Source organism: Chelonoidis abingdonii, chromosome 10 (genome assembly GCF_003597395.2).
Source record: "Chelonoidis abingdonii isolate Lonesome George chromosome 10, CheloAbing_2.0, whole genome shotgun sequence".
In the NCBI taxonomy this organism is placed as follows: domain Eukaryota; kingdom Metazoa; phylum Chordata; order Testudines; family Testudinidae; genus Chelonoidis; species Chelonoidis abingdonii.
Window position 1 is genome coordinate 35,722,396 of NC_133778.1, and position 18,614 is coordinate 35,741,009.

Here is an 18,614-nt window from a genome sequence, read left to right on the forward strand (position 1 = left end):
TGGAGGGCTAGCATAATGTTGTAAGCACTGGGTTTGCACTATATAGCCTCTCTGGACAAAGATTCAATCTGAACAGAGCTGATTGAGCTTCCCAATGCTTCCCAATAAAGCTTCCCTTCATCTTCCCAGTGTAGATAACTTGAGTTCCATACAGTTGACTGTGTTTGGGCCACTTGGACAAGACCTGAGAAATTGAGATTGTTTTTGCTGTGTGTGGACATTAAAGCTCTTGTGACACTTTTCGTAGGAGCAGAGGTTTGCCCCAGTGTCCTTGGCTAAAAATGTCCTTTTCCCAAAATGTTGTGCAGTGTGCACTGCACCATTTGTCCTCCTATATGCAGTCCTTCCCCAGAGATGTGGATGCTTTTTAATAGTGATGTAATTAATGTATTATTTAATTTGCAAAGAGTTTGAGAACTTTTGGACTGAAATGTGACATATAGCTAAGACTTATCTTTTTTTTTTCCTATCTGCATATTTAAAACACCTATGACCATAGTATCTAGGCACTGCCAAATATTGCATCGTGTATATTATGCAATGCCGTATATTAATTAGCACTATTATTATTGCTTAATAAAAATATTGGTATGGTTTTGAATCCTCTGAGTGGTTTGAAATCTTTGTACCATTTTTTTTTGTTCCTCTTTTAAGGTGCACCTGAAATTGATGTACAACCAGAATACAGAGATGTGGTGAAATACAAAGCAGGTACTGCAGTTAAGTTGAAACTTGGCATCTCAGGAAAACCTATACCTACAATTGAATGGTTCAAAAATGGCAAAGAGATACAAACCAGTGCACAAGTGTCTATTGAAAACACAACAGACTTTGCATCTATACTCATCAAAGATGCAACTCGTTTTAACAGTGGAAACTATGAATTAAAATTAAAGAATGCCATGGGTTCAGCATCAGCTCACATTAGAGTGCAAATACTTGGTATGTATTGAATTAGAATAATAGTATTATTGTATTAAACTAAAATGTAGTTCCATAACACACATATATATGTCTCATTTCTCCTGTCCTCAACAGACAAGCCAGGACCTCCAGGTGGGCCTATACAGTTCAAGACAGTCACTGCTGAAAAGATTACCATAATGTGGGAACCTCCAGTAGATGATGGTGGTGCAACTGTAACACACTACATTGTTGAAAAGCGTGAGACAAGTCGGGTAGTATGGTCTTTAATTTCTGAAAAACTAGAGGAATGTGTCATCACTATCACAAAACTCATCAAAGGAAATGAGTATGTGTTCCGTGTCCGAGGTGTGAATAAGTTTGGAGTTGGTGATCCACTGGAATCTGAACCAGTTACAGCTAAAAATGCATTTGGTGAGAAACGTATATTAACTAATACAACTGAATAGTACTGAATGTTTTAGTTTTAAGTGGTATTAAACTGCTGTCATTTTTTTCTTTCTTTTTTATTCCAGTTACACCTGGACCACCTAGTGTACCAGAGGTCACTATGATAACCAAGCATTCAATGACAGTTGTCTGGATCAGGCCAACTGTAGATGGAGGTAGTGAAATAAGTGGATATTACCTTGAGAAACGTGACAAGAAGAGTCTAAGTTGGTTCAAGGTTGTTAAAGAAACTATCCGTGACACCAGACAGAAAGTAACAGGACTCACTGAAAATAGTGAATATCATTTCCGAGTTTGTGCTGTCAATGCAGCTGGACAAGGTCCATTCTCTGAAGCTTCTGACTTCTACAAAGCTGCAGATCCTATTGGTAAGAAATAATTTAAACACACACATCTCACTGTTTAAGGGCCAAGTTATAATGGGCAGACTTTCATGGAAGTGTCTGGGAATAAGTGAGGACAAATTTTATGATTGAATTTTAATGTCTTTTACAGACAAACCAGGGCCACCAGTTAAGCTAAAGGTTGTGGATACTACTAAGACATCTGTCACTCTTGGCTGGACTAAGCCTGCCTATGATGGAGGAAGTGCAATTACCAGCTATGCAGTGGAAAAGAGAGAAGGAGAACAAGAAGAATGGTCTGTAGTGAGTGCTAGAGGAGAAGTGAGAACAACTGAGTATGTTGTGTCCCATCTTCAACCTGCAGTCAATTATTATTTCCGTGTATCTGCTATAAATTGTGCTGGTCAAGGAGAGCCTATTGAAATGACAGAATATGTACAAGCTAAAGATATACTTGGTATGTACCTTAAATTATCTTTTTTAGCGTTTTGGTATTTCAAATAATTTTATATTTTGTTTCCCAAATTATTCATATTATTATTATTATTTATTTCTGCAGAGGAGCCAGAGATTGACCTGGATGTTGCTCTCAGAACCTCCATTGTAGCTAAAGCAGGTGAAGATGTACAGATAATGATTCCATTCAAAGGGAGACCTCCTCCAACTGTCACATGGAGAAAGGGCGAAAAGAATCTTGGAATTGATGAAAGATACAACATTCAGAACACAGAATCATCCACATTACTTACTATTCCTCAAGTTACTCGGAATGACACAGGAAAATACGTTCTCACAATCGAGAATGGAGTTGGTGAACCAAAATCTTCATTTGTGAATGTTAAAGTACTTGATACACCATCAGCCTGCCAGAAACTGCAGCTTAAACATGTTTCTCGTGGCACTGTTACACTTATATGGGAGCCACCACTCATTAATGGTGGTTCTGAAATAACAAATTATGTCATTGAAAAAAGAGATGCCACCAAAAGAGCTTGGTCTACTGTTACAACAAAGTGTTCTCATACAACGTTTAAGGTAACTAACCTGTCAGAGAAGACTGCATTCTTCTTCCGAGTTCTTGCAGAAAATGAACATGGATTGGGAGAACCTTGTGAGACTTCAGAACCAGTGAAACCTGCAGAAGTACCTGGACCTGTAAAGGATCTGGCCATGAAAGATTCTACAAAGACTTCTGTTACCTTACAGTGGAGCAAACCTGACTTCGATGGTGGTAGCATTATATCAGACTATGTTATTGAAAAGAAAATGATTGAAGAAAAAGAATGGTCACATGCAGGCATAAGTAAGACGTGTGAATTTGAAGTTGAAAAACTTAAGGAGCTTTCTGTCATGGAATTCAGAGTATCTGCTAAAAACGAAAAAGGATTGAGTGACGCTGTTACTGTTGGACCCATTACAGTAAAAGACTTTGTAATAACACCTGAAGCTGACCTTTCTGATATCTCTGGAGGACAAATTACTGTAAGAATTGGCCATAATATGCACATCGAATTGCCATATAAAGGTAAACCCAGACCAACTATGAGCTGGCTCAAGGACAGCATTCCTCTTAAAGAAAGTGAACAAGTTCGCTTCAAGAAAACTGAAAACAAAATAAGTTTAAGCATCAAGAATGTGAAAAAAGAGAATGGTGGCAAATACACCTTAATTCTTGATAATTCAGTTTGCAGAAAGTCATTTACAATCACAGTCATAACTCTTGGTCCTCCATCAAAACCAAAAGGACCCATAAGACTAGATGAAATCAAAGCAGATAGTGTTGTGATGTCATGGGATGCTCCTGAAGACAACGGAGGAGGAGAAATCACTTGCTACAGCATTGAGAAGAGAGAAACTTCACAAACCAATTGGAAAATGGTGTGTTCTAGTGTTGCTAGGACAACTTTCAAAGTTCCTAACCTAGTTAAAGACACCGAATATCAGTTTAGAGTTCGTGCAGAAAACAGATATGGCGTAAGCCCACCACTTGTCTCAGCAGATGTTGTAGCAAAACACCAGTTCAGACCACCAGGCCCACCTGGCAAACCTATTGTGTACAATGTAACGGCTGATGGAATGACAATATCTTGGGATGCTCCAGTTTATGATGGAGGTTCAGAAATTACTGGATACCATGTTGAAAAGAAAGAAAGAAACAGCATCTTGTGGCAGAAAGTTAATGTTTCACCAATATCTGGTAAAGAATACAGAATTACTGGATTGATTGAGGGCCTGGATTACCAATACCGTGCATATGCTGAAAATTCTGCTGGTGTAAGCCCAGTTAGCGAGCCAAGCAAATTTACCTTGGCTGTGTCTCCAGTAGGTGAGTAAACAAGCATTTCACTAAGAAAATGTATATATTGTAATATAGTGTTAGCCATCATGCAGATTAATAATAATAATAATAATAATCCTGTATGCAATTATTTTCTTTCAGATCCACCTGGCATTCCTGATTATATTGATATCACCAGGGAAACTGTCACCCTTAAATGGACTGCACCACTGCATGATGGAGGCAGTAAGATTGTGGCCTACAGCATTGAGAAACGGCAAGGAAGTGATGACCGCTGGCTCAGATGCAATTTTATTGATATCAGTGAATGCCAATATACAGTTACAGGACTTAGCCCAGGTGAACGATATGAGTTCAGAGTGATTGCAAGAAATGCTGTCGGAACAGTCAGCCCACCATCACAATCTTCAGGCTATATCATGACCAGAGATGAATGTGGTAAGCATTATTTATTAATATTTTAGTATGTTACACTTGAATTTTTATATGGTAAATTCTAAATCCAGCTAAGCTCCTGTCTGGCACCTTTTAGCTTATATTGGGTATATGAGCTGCTGACTGGAGAGGGAGTGTATACCACTCCTTCCAGGAGCAGCAGGCTTTCGCACCTCTCCTTCCCACTCCATGCAGAGTTAGATGCAAGACCAGCATCCAGCAGGGATCCATAGGATTTTACCAGTTGCTACATTTGGGGCCACACAGGGAGTTTTTAATTCAGCATATCATGAGGAGTTTTTTGCCTTCATCTGCTACTGAATGCATCTTGGAATTCGCAGTGGGGTCCTGCTCTGTCTTTGCTACTGTATTAACATTTAGTTATGGTTTCGCTACTTTTCTGTGTTGCAACTTTGGCAGTAGTCTGTTGTAGAGACATTGTGTTGTTTTAGCCATTACTTCAAAACATTTTGACACATTTGAAAATGGGAATAGGCTGGGGCCGGGGTAGACAACCTATGGCATGCGTGCCAAAGGCGGCACATGAACTGATTTTCAGTGGCACTCTCATTGCCCGGGTCCTGGCAGTCTGGGGGGCTCTGCATTTTAATTTAATTTTAAATGAAACTTCTTAAACATTTTAAAAACCTTATTTACTTTACATATAATAGTTTGGTTATATATTATAGACTTGTAGAAAGAGACCTTCTAAAAATGTTAAAATGTATTACTGGCATGCGAAACTTTAAATTAGAGTGAATAAATGAAGACTCGGCACACCACTTCTGAAAGGTTGCTGACCCCTGGGCTGGGGCTTGAGTCTTAGGATTTAGATCACATCACAAGGTGAGCTTGAGCAACCTGAGAGGTTTGGCTGTGTCACTGTGGATAGGATTAAACAAAGACTGTGAATGGCTTGCCAACTACAAAACCAGTTTCTCCTCCTTTGGTTTTCACACCTCAACTGCTAGAACAGGGCCTCATCCTCCCTGATTGAATTAACCTTGTTATCTCTAGCTTGTTTGCATATATATACCTGCCCCTGGAAATTTCTACTACATGCATCTGATGAAGTGGGTATTCACCCACGAAAGCTCATGCTCCAAAATGTCTGTTAGTCTATAAGGTGCCACAGGATTCTTTGCTGCTTTTACTGTAGATAGGGGCTTGAAGTTCCCCTTCTCTTTTGAGTAAGGCAGGAGCTTCTAACAGCTGTGGTGCCTTAAAAGTGTTCACAACAATTAAGCCTGACTACAGGAACTAAAGAGTACAGATAACTTTAAAACGAAGCCAAAGGCCTTAATTTGTGGTTCTGTGGTTTACAAGTGGCAGCTGCAAAGATAGGTCTGTCTTAGGTTAGATAATAGTTTTGTTGCTATGCAGAATTTAGAAATGCAAATTGCTAGAATAGCTCAGCACATTACACCAACACATTTCAATTAATATTTTAACCTACAGTTTAATATGATGGAGAGTGGATTAACATAGAAAAATAATTCTTAAGATATAAAATTTCAGATAGGACAGTTTACAATATAATATCGATCCCTATATTTTAAAAAATATGAATTTTCTAGTCAGAAGAGTGAGTCTGTATATGCCTTTATTACTTGTTTTCTTATTAGGAATGAATACTTTTATAAATATGACTGAATATATATACTTTATTTTATCTTTCTTCTTAGTTCCTCCAACAATCGAATTCGGTGCTGAGCATTTTGAAGGCCTTACTGTTAAGGCTGGAGAGAGTATTAGACTTAAAGTTCTTATCAAAGGCCGTCCAGTACCTCAAGTGACTTGGTTTAAGGATGGAAAGGAGATTGAAAAGAAGATGAACATTGAAATAACGAATGTTATTGGATCTAGCACTATCTTTGTTAGAGATGCCACTCGGGACCATCGTGGTATATACACGGTAGAAGCCAAGAATGCATCAGGCACCAAAGAAGAAGACATTACAGTCAGAGTACAAGGTACTTTGTAGATATTTTTAGTAAGCTGTTTTTAAATAGTATTTACATTGTAAGTGGCAGCACAAGTAAATTCTAACTCTGATGCTTTATTATCACAGATACTCCAGGAAAAGTTGGTGGACCAATACGATTCACAAATGTTACTGGAGAGAAGATGACATTATGGTGGGAGCCTCCAGCTAATGATGGCTGTGCTGCTATTACCCACTATGTGATTGAAAAACGTGAAACCAGTAGGATTGCCTGGGCATTAGTTGAAGATAACTGTGAAGCCTGCAGTTACACTGCACTTAAATTAATTAAGGGCAATGAATACCAGTTCCGTGTCTCTGCAGTTAACAAGTTTGGTGTTGGCAGGCCACTAGAATCTGATCCAATTATAGCACAAATACCATACAGTAAGTTTCCTTTATGTCTTGAACAAATAACTACACAGTTACCAACTCTTGTTGAATGTTTTCTAAACTGTTTTCCATTTTGCAGCTGTTCCTGATGCACCGGGTATACCAGAGCCTACCCATATAACAGGAGACAGCATCACACTCACATGGACTAGACCAAAATCTGATGGCGGAAATGAAATCAACCAATATATCCTGGAAAGAAGAGAAAAAAAGAGTGTCCGCTGGGTCAAAGTATCCAGTAAGAGAGCCATTGCTGAGACAAGATACAGAGTAACGGGCCTGACTGAAGGCAATGAATATGAATTCCAAGTTATGGCTGAAAATGCTGCAGGAGTAGGACCTCCAAGTGCTGTCTCCAGGCTGATTAAATGTCGAGAGCCAGTAAACCCACCAAGCGCGCCTACTGTTGTAAAAGTGACAGATACATCAAAGACAAGTGTAAGCTTGGAATGGACCAAGCCAGTTTTTGACGGAGGCATGGAAATAATTGGCTACATCATTGAAATGTGCAAAGCTGACTTAGGAGAGTGGCATAAAGTCAATGCAGAGACTTGTATTGCTACCAAATATACGGTCACCGACTTAGAGGCAGGTGAACATTATAAATTCCGAGTGAGTGCTGTCAATGGTGCAGGCAAGGGAGAAAGCTGTGAAGTTCCTGCTACAATCCAAGCAACTGACAGACTGTCTTCACCTGAAATTGATATTGATGCAAACTTCAAGCAGACTCACATTGTCAGAGCAGGTGCAACTATTCGGCTGTTTATTGCCTTTTTAGGCAAACCAGTTCCTACTGCTACATGGTCTAAAGCAGACTCAGACCTTAGCCTGCGTGCTGACATTCACATAACTGACTCATTCAGTACGCTGACTGTGGAGAACTGCAATAGAAATGATGCTGGCAAATACGTCTTTACTGTAGAAAATGTCAGTGGTAGCAAATCTATTACATTTACTGTCAAGGTACTGGACACTCCTGGCCCACCAGGTCCTATTACCTTTAAGGATGTGACCAGAGGTTCTATTACTTTAATGTGGGATGCTCCTGTTTTGGATGGAGGTGCCCGCATCCATCACTACATTGTGGAAAAGCGGGAAGCAAGCCGTCGTAGTTGGCAGATTGTGAGTTCAAAATGTACTCGTCAAATCTTTAAGGTCACTGATCTTGCAGAAGGTGTGCCATTCTACTACCGTGTTTCAGCAGAAAATGAATATGGTGTAGGTGAACCATGTGAATTAACAGAGCCAGTTGTAGCCACCGAGGAGCCTGCTCCACCTAAGCGACTAGATATTATTGATACTACCAAATCTTCTGCAGTATTAGCTTGGCTGAAACCTGACCATGATGGTGGAAGCCGTGTCACTGGATATCTTCTTGAGATGAAACAAAAGGGATCTGACTATTGGGCTGAAGCTGGTCAAACTAAACAACTTACTTTCACAGTTGAAGGTCTTGTAGAGAACAATGAATATGAATTCCGGGTCAAGGCAAAGAATGATGCAGGCTACAGTGAGCCAAGAGAAGCTTTCTCTTCTGTTATTATTAAAGAGCCACAGATTGAACCAACAGCAGATCTTAGTGGAATAACTAGACAACTTATAACTTGCAAAGCTGGAAGCACCTTTACTATTGATATACCAATTAGTGGGCGACCAGCTCCAAAAGTAACATGGAAACTTGAAGAAATGAGACTCAAGGAAACTGACAGAGTGACCATCAAGACAACAAAGGATAGAACTACATTGATTGTGAAGGACAGCATGAGAGGTGACTCTGGCAAATATTATTTGACACTTGAGAACACAGCCGGTGTGAAAACATTTGCTGTCACAGTGGTTGTCATCGGAAGACCAGGTGCAGTTACTGGACCTATTGAAATATCATCCATTTCTGCTGAATCCTGTGTGTTGTCATGGAAAGAACCTGAAGATGACGGTGGCACTGATATTACAAACTACATAGTTGAGAAACGAGAATCTGGTACAACAGCATGGCAGCTGATAAATTCCAGTGTCAAACGTACACAGATCAAAGTCACTCATCTCACCAAATACATGGAGTATGCTTTCCGGGTCAGCTCAGAAAACAGATTTGGTGTCAGCAAGCCCGTGGAATCAGCACCAATAGTTGCTGAGCATCCATTTGGTAAAAACAAACATACACGCACACACATATATTTTAAGAAATTGTTTTTTCTGGTTTATGTAATTAGTGGCAATTCTAACTTTTTTTCTCTCTTACTTTTTACAATCAGTCCCACCAAGTCCACCTACCAGGCCAGAGGTCTATTCTGTGTCTGCCAATGCCATGGCCATTCGCTGGGAGGAACCATATCATGATGGTGGCAGCAAAATCACTGGATACTGGATTGAAAAGAAAGAGCGCAATACTATTCTTTGGGTGAAGGAAAACAACGTGCCATCCTTTGAATGCAACTACAAAGTCACAGGACTAGTGGAAGGTCTGGAATATCAATTCAGAGTTTATGCCCTAAATGCTGCTGGTGTGAGCAAAGCTAGTGAAGCTTCCAGACCTATAGTGGCTCAAAACCCAGTTGGTAAGTGTATCTTTTAAGAGTATATTTGTTCTTTATTATTTAAGCAACGGAATTAGATTTTTCATTTTACATTGTCCTCTTTCAGATCCACCAGGCAGACCAGAGGTAACAGATGTCACAAGATCTACAGTGTCATTGACCTGGTCTCCTCCACTTTATGATGGCGGCAGCAAAATTATTGGGTATATTATAGAACGCAAACCATACAACGAAGCTGGAGATGGACGCTGGTTGAAATGCAACTATACCATTGTCTCAGAAAACTGCTTTACTGTGACAGCTCTTAGTGAAGGAGAAGAATATGAATTCCGTATATTAGCCAAGAATGCAGCTGGTGTAATCAGCAAAGGATCTGAATCTACTGGTGCTGTCACTTGCAAAGATGAATATTGTAAGAAACATTCCCCCAGGTCATTTAAAATATTGTGTAGCTTGCTGTTTTAATACTATAATGTTAATGTTTTTATCTCTTTATGATAGCACCACCAAAGGCTGAGCTGGATGCCAGATTGCAAGGAGAAATTGTGACCATAAGGGCTGGATCTGATCTTGTTCTTGACGCAGCCATTGGTGGGAAACCAGAACCAAAGGTCTTCTGGTCCAAAGGTGACAAAGAATTGGACCTGTGTGAAAAGATCTCTCTGCAGTACACCAGCAAACGGGCCATTGCAGTTATCAAGTATTGTGACAGAAGTGATAGTGGAAAATACACACTAACAGTTAAAAATGCAAGTGGAACAAAGCAAGTTTCAGTCCTTGTCAAAGTGCTTGGTATGTATTTCATAGATATGGTTTGTTGTGAACATTCATTGGAATTCACAATTATAGTTACAAAAAAAGAGAGAGAAGCTTTTCATTGACTACTATAATTACACCTTTGTTCCCTCCTACTTAGATTCACCTGGTCCATGTGCTGGCAAAATCACTATTAGCAGAGTAACCGAAGAGAAGTGCACTCTGGCATGGAATGTTCCACATGAAAATGGAGGTGCAGAAATCACGCACTACATTGTAGAAAGACGTGAAACCAGCAGGCTCAACTGGGTTATTGTTGAGGCTGAATGCCAAACATTATCGTGCGTGGTGACAAGACTTATTAAAAATAATGAATACATCTTCCGTGTGAGAGCTGTCAATAAGTATGGGTCAGGTGTTCCACTTGAAACAGAAGCCATTGTTGCTAGAAACTCTTTCAGTAAGTGCTTTCATCTTTTAGCTCCAGCATTTATGGATTTTTCTTCATAGGTGAAATATTTGGAAAAAAAATCTGATTTTTTTTTTCATATTTTTGAACACCATCAGCTATTCCATCACAACCTGGTGCACCTGAAGCAGTGGGTATTGGCAAGGAACACATCATTATTCAGTGGCTGCAACCAGAATCAGATGGTGGCAGTGAGATTAGCAACTATCTTGTAGACAAACGTGAAAAGAGAAGTCTACGCTGGACACGAGTCAACAGAGATTACACTGTTTATGATACCAGACTGAAAGTTACAGGTCTAATGGAACACAGTGAATATCAATTCCGTGTCACTGCAGTGAATGCTGCTGGGAACAGTGAGCCTAGTGACGCTTCTCAATCTATCTTGTGCAAGGAGCCATCATGTAAGTAGTCAAATTTAAAATCTATTTTTAATATTTATTAAACATATTGCCTGATAATTAACTACAATGGCATTCTAAATAAGAGATCCAAAAGAATATGTGAATTCATTATGATCACTAGCTTTGCAATGACTTTAAAATAAAAGTGATTATAGTTAATTTCAGATAAATTTCTAACCACTAATTGTTTAGAATATTGTTACTAAATAAGGTCTTTTAAACTGTAAAATGTTCCCTGCAATAATGTGAAATGTGTGTTCCTCTATTCCAAAGACACTCCCGCACCTCCTTCAGCTCCAAGAGTTGTGGATACTACTAGGCACAGCATAAGCTTGGCATGGACAAAGCCCATGTATGATGGTGGTGCTGACCTCTTAGGCTACGTTCTTGAAATGAAAGAAGAAGGTACTGAACAGTGGTACAGACCACACACTACTGCCACCCTAAGGAATGCTGAATTCACAGTGACTGCTCTTAAAACAAGCCAGAAATACCGTTTCAGAGTTGCTGCCACAAACGTGAATGGTATGAGTGAATTCAGTGAATCATCAGCTGAAATCGAACCTGTGGAAAGAATAGGTAATTTGAAAACCCAAGTTTTTTTATGGAAAGATGATATTTTTCTTTAAAACTATTCAAAGATTAATTAATTTTGTATTTCTTCCCTCTCCCCATCAGAAGTACCAGACCTTGAACTTGCTGATGACCTAAAGAAGACTGTCACTGTCAGAGCTGGTGGTTCTTTGCGCCTAATGGTGTCTGTATCTGGCAGACCACCTCCAGTAATTACATGGAGCAAAGAGGGTGTTGACCTTGCAAATCGGTCTATTATAGACACTACAGAGACCTACACTCTGCTTACTGTGGATAAAGTTAATCGGTATGATGCTGGCAAATATGTGGTTGAGGCTGAAAATCAATCAGGCAAGAAATCAGCAACAGTCGTTGTTAAAGTATATGGTGAGTATTGTTACTATTACATATTGATATTGCACTGTACTTACACGTTGTTTTAGACAGAAGGAAAAAGGTGTTTGCTGAAAGGAGTTTGCAATTTAAGTAGAACCCAGAAAATAATGATAAAAGACCATGGGGGGTGAGGTGAGAGAGGAGGAGAGGGAAAGAAAAGATATAGAAGAAATTAAGGGAAATATGTTTCTAAAGGATCAGTTTATCTGTGAAGTCCAAATCCTGATGTCTTTACTTAGCCAAAATTCAGTAATTACCCAAATCAGGAAAAGAGAAAATAGGAAATAATCCCTTTTGATTTTGCATTTAGATACACCTGGCCCATCTGCCACAGTGAGAGTTAAGGAAGTGTCGAAAGATTCCGTGACAATTACTTGGGAAATTCCTACTATTGATGGTGGAGCACCAGTTAACAATTATATAATTGAGAAACGTGAGGCTACCATGAGAGCATACAAGACGGTAGCTACCAAATGCAGCAAAACATTTTATAGACTTACTGGACTTATAGAAGGAGCTATGTACTATTTCAGAGTGTTTCCAGAAAATATTTATGGTATTGGTGAACCTTGTGAAACATCTGATGCAGTACTGGTGTCGGATGTTCCTATGGTGCCTCAGAAACTGGAGATAGTTGACATCACTAAATCAACTGTAACTCTTGCATGGGAAAAGCCACAGCATGATGGTGGCAGCAGACTGACTGGCTATGTTATTGAGGCCAGCAAAGCTGGAACAGAAAAGTGGATGAAGGTTGTGACACTGAAGCCTACAGTTTTTGAGCACACAATCATCTCACTAAATGAAGGTGAACAGTATTTGTTCAGAGTCAGAGCACAAAATCAGAAGGGTGTGTCGGAACCAAGAGAGATTGTCACAGCAGTAACTGTACAAGACCAAAAAGGTAGGTATAATAGTTAAAAGAACAGGTTGAGGACTACTCAAAAAGTGTGATTTTATTTACAAAATGGATATTAAGAAGGTTTTGTTTTGTTTTTTAATAGTGTTACCCACAATTGACCTTGCTGGAATAACTCAAAAGACAGTTCATGTGCTGGCTGGCAGACCCATAGAGTTAGCTATTCCAATTGGTGGCCGACCACCTCCAGCTGTATCTTGGTTCTTCGCTGGTTCTAAGCTAAGAGAATCAGAACGCACCAAGATTGAAACTGAAGCCAAAGTAGCTAAATTAAGTGTGCGTGAGACCACAATACATGACACTGGGGAGTACACACTTGAACTGAAGAACACGACTGGAACTGCTGTTGATACTATAAAAGTTATCATTCTTGGTAAGGATTTATTATTAAGATATGATTGTCCACAATCCTCCTTCCTTCATCATGAAATTTGTCACAATGGCAACCTAGCTTCTTTTTAAAACAGTAACTTATGTTCTGTTAAATTTTTCCTAGATAAACCTGGACCACCCACTGGACCTATCAGAATTGATGACATTGATTCAACTTCTGTTACGATCTCTTGGGGACAACCTGAGCTGGATGGTGGAGCTGCATTGAGTGGTTATGTGGTAGAGCAGCGTGATGCACACCGTCCTGGATGGCTACCAGTTTCCGAATCTGTAACAAGGACAACCTTTAAGTTCACTAGACTCATTGAAAGTTCTGAATATGTGTTCCGTGTGGCTGCTACAAACCGCTTTGGAATTGGATCATACCTTCAGTCTGACATCATAGAATGCAAGAGTAGAATCAGTAAGTCTACATTTTCTCCAGTTCTCTACATTTAAAAATGGAGAACAATTTACATGGGCCTATGTATTAATACAAACAGGGCTAGATCCCCTAGAATAAATCCTATTATTTCCTTTGCCCAAATAACACGCTATACTTTCACGTGTACTAATGATGTTATACTTGTGAAGAAAAAGTGCCACATCTAAAACAAATATGTTGCCCTGTATATGCATAATATACATGCTCTATAGAGTATTGGACTATGATTCTGGAGATCTAGGTTCTACTCCCAAGTCAACACACTGGCCTGCTGGGTCAGCTTAGGGAAATCGCTTCATCTCTCTCAGCCTCAGCTCTCTCCTTTGTGAAGTGATCTGGTGATGAAAAGCACTACAGGTGATAGGTAGTATGTATTATGGATTTGTCCCCAGAAAGCTACATTTGTAAATGCATTCCTATATTTTCTTTCTTAATTCTGTGTCTTTTTGTTACAGGTCTTCCTGGTCCTCCTGACACTCTACAAGTGTCTGATGTCTCTCGTGAAGGCATGACACTTATTTGGCATCCACCAGAAGATGATGGTGGCTCACAGATCTCTGGTTATATTGTGGAACGCAAAGAAGTTAGAGCAGATAGATGGGTCCGTGTAAATAAAATTCCAGTGACTATGACACGTTATCGCTCCACTGGACTGATTGAAGGATTAGAATATGAACACCGTGTCACAGCTATCAATGCCAGAGGCATGGGCAAACCAAGCCGTCCGTCCAAACCTGCTGTTGCTATGGACCCAATTGGTAAATAATTTCCTACATGGAGAAGAAAACATTTGAGGCAGAGGGGAATATCACTGATAAGATCTGCTGTAATGTTTAAACAAAATAATTTGTTTCATCTGGACAGCTTAATGTACTGCAGCAGATATTTTAATTAAATACACAAAGAATCTTTTAAAAATCTGTTTTATTCATTAGTTTCCTGTTTAAACATCACCATTACTAAATACTTATCAAATGGTGTATGATAACATTTTGTTTTGCCTTTTAGATATTCAAAGTAAACATAGAACTATCTTAAAATATATTTACCTGCTATCTGATCTTCTATTGCAGCACCCCCAGGTAAACCTCAGAACCCAAGAGTTACTGATACTACACGAACATCAGTGTCCCTGGCCTGGAGTCCACCAGAAGAGGAAGGAGGGTCTAAAGTTACTGGCTACTTGATTGAAATGCAAAAGGTTGATCAGTTTGAATGGACCAAATGTAATACCACTCCAACCAAAATACATGAGTACACCTTGACACATCTACCACAAGGTGCAGAGTATAGATTCCGTGTGATGGCCTGTAATGCTGGTGGGCCTGGAGAACCTGCTGATGTGCCAGGAACAGTCAAAGTAACAGAAATGCTTGGTAAGATATTTTAGGTCTTAGTTTTTGCTGAAAATAGACATAAGCAATTGTTTTGCGTAAAACAGACATAGCAGAATATCTGTAAAATAGATATAACATCACATGTTGGGTTTATTTTCAGAATATCCTGATTGTGAACTTGAAAAATACCAGGAAGGCCTGTTTGTGAGACAAGGTGGAGTTATCAGGCTTACAGTACCAATTAAGGGCAAGCCCATACCGATATGCAAATGGACTAAAGAAGGCCATGACATCAGCAAGAGAGCAATGATAGCAACTTCTGAGACACACACTGAACTTGTGATCAAAGATGCAGAAAGAGAAGATTCTGGTACCTATGATTTGACACTTGAAAACAAATGTGCAAAGAAGGCTGTTTATATACAGGTCAGAGTGATTGGCATTCCAAATCCACCTGAAGGGCCACTTGAGTATGATGACATACAGACTCGCTCAGTCAGAGTAAGCTGGAGACCTCCTACCGACGACGGTGGTGCAGATATTATTGGATACATCATTGAGAGGCGAGAAGTACCTAAGACTGCCTGGTACACAGTTGATTCCAGAGTGAGGGGAACATCATTAGTCGTGAAAGGGCTCAAAGAAAATGTGGAGTATCACTTCCGTGTTTCTGCTGAAAACCAGTTTGGTATTAGCAAGTCCCTGAAATCTGAAGAACCAGTTGTACCAAAGACACCTTTGAGTGAGTAGATTTTTGTACAATAAAATTCCTGCTTTAATTATCATGTCTTATGTTTGTAAAAGTACAATCTCACACACACACACACACAAAAGAGCTTTAAAAATACATGGTTATTACGTTATTTTTAACAGATCCTCCAGAGCCTCCAAACAATCCACCAGAAGTACTTGATGTCACAAAGAGCTCTGTTAGCTTATTCTGGTCCAGACCTAAAGATGATGGTGGTTCTCGTGTCACTGGCTACTACGTTGAGCGTAAAGAGACATCTACAGAGAAATGGGTCAGACATAACAAGACTCAAATCACAACTACAATGTTCACAGTCACAGGACTTGTTCCAGATGCTGAATATCAGTTCCGCATCATTGCCCAAAATGACATTGGTGAAAGTGAACCAAGCCCTGCTTCTGAACCAGTAGTGTGCAAAGATCCATTTGGTAAGAAACTGTTCAAATTAGTTGACATTTTGGAGCGCAATTTAGTGAAGTTCTTAGAGAAGTGAAATTTACCTTTTGTTAATTCTGTAATTTATAGACAAACCAAGTCAACCTGGAGAAATTGAGATCACTTCTATATCTAAGGATAGCATTACTTTAGAATGGGAACGGCCTGAATGTGATGGTGGAAAAGATATCCTGGGATACTGGATTGAATATCGTCAGTCTGGAGAGAGCGCATGGAAAAAGTGCAATAAAGAACGTATTAAAGACAGACAATTCACAGTGGGAGGTTTACTGGAGGCTACAGAATATGAATTCAAGGTTTTTGCAGAAAATGAGACTGGAGTCAGCAGACCTCGAAGAACAGCTATGACAGTAAAGACTAAACTAACATGTAAGTTTAAATGTACTATCCTAGTCACTATGATTTATGTGACAGATTAAATGATATTTTATGTCCTGGTAAACTATGATGTTGTGCTGAGGAACATTATATATTGGCTATATGGTCTTAAAGAATAAGCCTGCAAGTTTAAATGTAAACTGGTGACAGGTATAAGTGAAGGATGTGTACAGATAAAGTAATAGTGGAGGACCATTTAATAATTTTCTTATCTTTAACCTTTCAATGTTACAGCTGGAGAAGCACCAGGAATAAGACAAGCAATGACGGATGTTACAACTAAACTGGGTGAAGCAGCTCAGATGACATGCCAGATTGTTGGCAGACCTCTTCCTGACATTAAATGGTATCGTTTTGGCAAAGAACTGGTACAAAGCCGAAAATACAGAATGTCATCAGATGGACGCACCCATACACTAACTGTAATAACAGAAGAACAAGAAGATGAAGGTGTCTACACTTGCATGGCTACCAATGATGTTGGGGAGATTGAAACTAGTGGCAAGCTACTCTTGCAGGCTCCCCCTCAGTTCCACCCTGGCTTCCCACTGAAAGAGAAATATTATGCAGGTGTGGGTGGCACCCTTCGCCTCCATATTGTGTACATTGGTCGTCCAGTACCAGCTATCACTTGGTTCCATGACAAGAAACCTTTGAGAGACTCAGAAAACGTTACTATTGAGAACACTGAGCATTATACTCATCTCGTCATTAAGAATGTCCAGCATAAGACCCATGCTGGGAAGTATAAAGTGCAACTAAGCAACATACTTGGAACAGTTGACACTGTACTTAATGTGGAAATACAAGGTATTAAATCTATTTCCAATAATTCTGTTGAATAATATTCTCTAAAATATTTACTGGCAGATAACTAAAATACTATGTTTTCCTTTTGTAGATAAACCAGATAAACCAACAGGGCCAATTGTTGTGGAAGCCCTACTGAAAAATTCTGTGGTAATCAGCTGGAAGCCACCTGAGGATGATGGAGGTGCTTTGATAACAAACTATGTGGTAGAGAAACGTGAAGCTAAGGAAGGCACAGAGTGGCAACTGGTATCTTCAAGCATTTCAGGCACAACATGCAGAATTGTTAACCTAACTGAAAATGCAGGCTATTATTTCCGTGTGTCTGCTCAGAATACATATGGCATTAGCAAAGCACTAGAGGTTTCATCAGTTGTTGTTATCAAAAGTCCATTTGGTAAGCATGCACCAAAATACGAGTTTACATATACCTGAAAATTACTAAGCTAACTTCATTTAATGTTTTGAATCTTTTTATTCTTTACAGAAAAACCAGGGCAACCTAGTCAACCAGTAGTAACTGCTGTTACAAAGGACTCTTGTGTTGTGTCCTGGAAACCACCGGCCAGTGATGGAGGTGCAAAGATCAGAAATTACTACCTCGAGAAACGTGAAAAGAAACAAAACAAATGGATTGCAGTAACAACAGAAGAAATTCACGAAACAGTCTATTCTGTGAAAAGTCTTGTTGAAGGCCTTGAATATGAATTCCGTGTAAAATGTGAAAATCTAGGTGGTGAAAGTGAATGGAGTGAAGTATCACAATCAGTCATTCCAAAATCTGATGTACTAATTCAAGCACCACATTTCAAGGAAGAACTAAGAAACTTGAATGTGAAATTCAGAGCCACTGCCACATTTGTTTGCAAAGTCACTGGTCATCCTAAGCCTATTGTTAAATGGTTTAGACAGGGTAAAGAGATCTTGCCAGATGGTGAAAAGGTTAAGATACAAGAATTTAAAGGTGGATATCACCAGCTGGTCATTACAAATGCAACAGATGATGATGCCACTGTCTACCAAGTTAGAGCTACCAATCAGGGAGGATCTGTGTCTGGCACTGCCTCTTTGGATGTTGAAGGTGAATAAAGTGTTTTGATGCTTTAGTCAAATTCTTATTTAACTTTCCAAAGTTTAGAATACTCCTGCTGTGTTTTAGTTAAAATATTGTTTGTACTGATG

At 39.4% G+C, this 18,614-nt stretch overlaps 1 protein-coding gene across 1 annotated transcript in view; it reads left to right on the plus strand.

The window, feature by feature from the left end:
* TTN (titin) overlaps nt 1-18,614 on the plus strand; it is a 321,905-nt gene that overhangs the window by 291,667 nt on the left and 11,624 nt on the right. Inside the window, exons 295-321 of the mRNA XM_075069826.1 lie at nt 655-942; nt 1,039-1,338; nt 1,440-1,742; nt 1,870-2,175; nt 2,278-4,044; nt 4,159-4,455; nt 6,138-6,425; nt 6,524-6,823; nt 6,909-8,975; nt 9,085-9,387; nt 9,473-9,778; nt 9,868-10,158; nt 10,283-10,582; nt 10,690-10,995; nt 11,269-11,574; nt 11,674-11,955; nt 12,275-12,868; nt 12,969-13,256; nt 13,380-13,679; nt 14,156-14,458; nt 14,774-15,076; nt 15,198-15,779; nt 15,911-16,216; nt 16,314-16,613; nt 16,857-17,432; nt 17,524-17,829; nt 17,920-18,513. Coding sequence (XP_074925927.1) covers nt 655-942; nt 1,039-1,338; nt 1,440-1,742; nt 1,870-2,175; nt 2,278-4,044; nt 4,159-4,455; nt 6,138-6,425; nt 6,524-6,823; nt 6,909-8,975; nt 9,085-9,387; nt 9,473-9,778; nt 9,868-10,158; nt 10,283-10,582; nt 10,690-10,995; nt 11,269-11,574; nt 11,674-11,955; nt 12,275-12,868; nt 12,969-13,256; nt 13,380-13,679; nt 14,156-14,458; nt 14,774-15,076; nt 15,198-15,779; nt 15,911-16,216; nt 16,314-16,613; nt 16,857-17,432; nt 17,524-17,829; nt 17,920-18,513 — 12,462 coding nt within the window. The remainder of the gene's footprint in view (nt 1-654; nt 943-1,038; nt 1,339-1,439; nt 1,743-1,869; nt 2,176-2,277; nt 4,045-4,158; nt 4,456-6,137; nt 6,426-6,523; nt 6,824-6,908; nt 8,976-9,084; nt 9,388-9,472; nt 9,779-9,867; nt 10,159-10,282; nt 10,583-10,689; nt 10,996-11,268; nt 11,575-11,673; nt 11,956-12,274; nt 12,869-12,968; nt 13,257-13,379; nt 13,680-14,155; nt 14,459-14,773; nt 15,077-15,197; nt 15,780-15,910; nt 16,217-16,313; nt 16,614-16,856; nt 17,433-17,523; nt 17,830-17,919; nt 18,514-18,614) is intronic.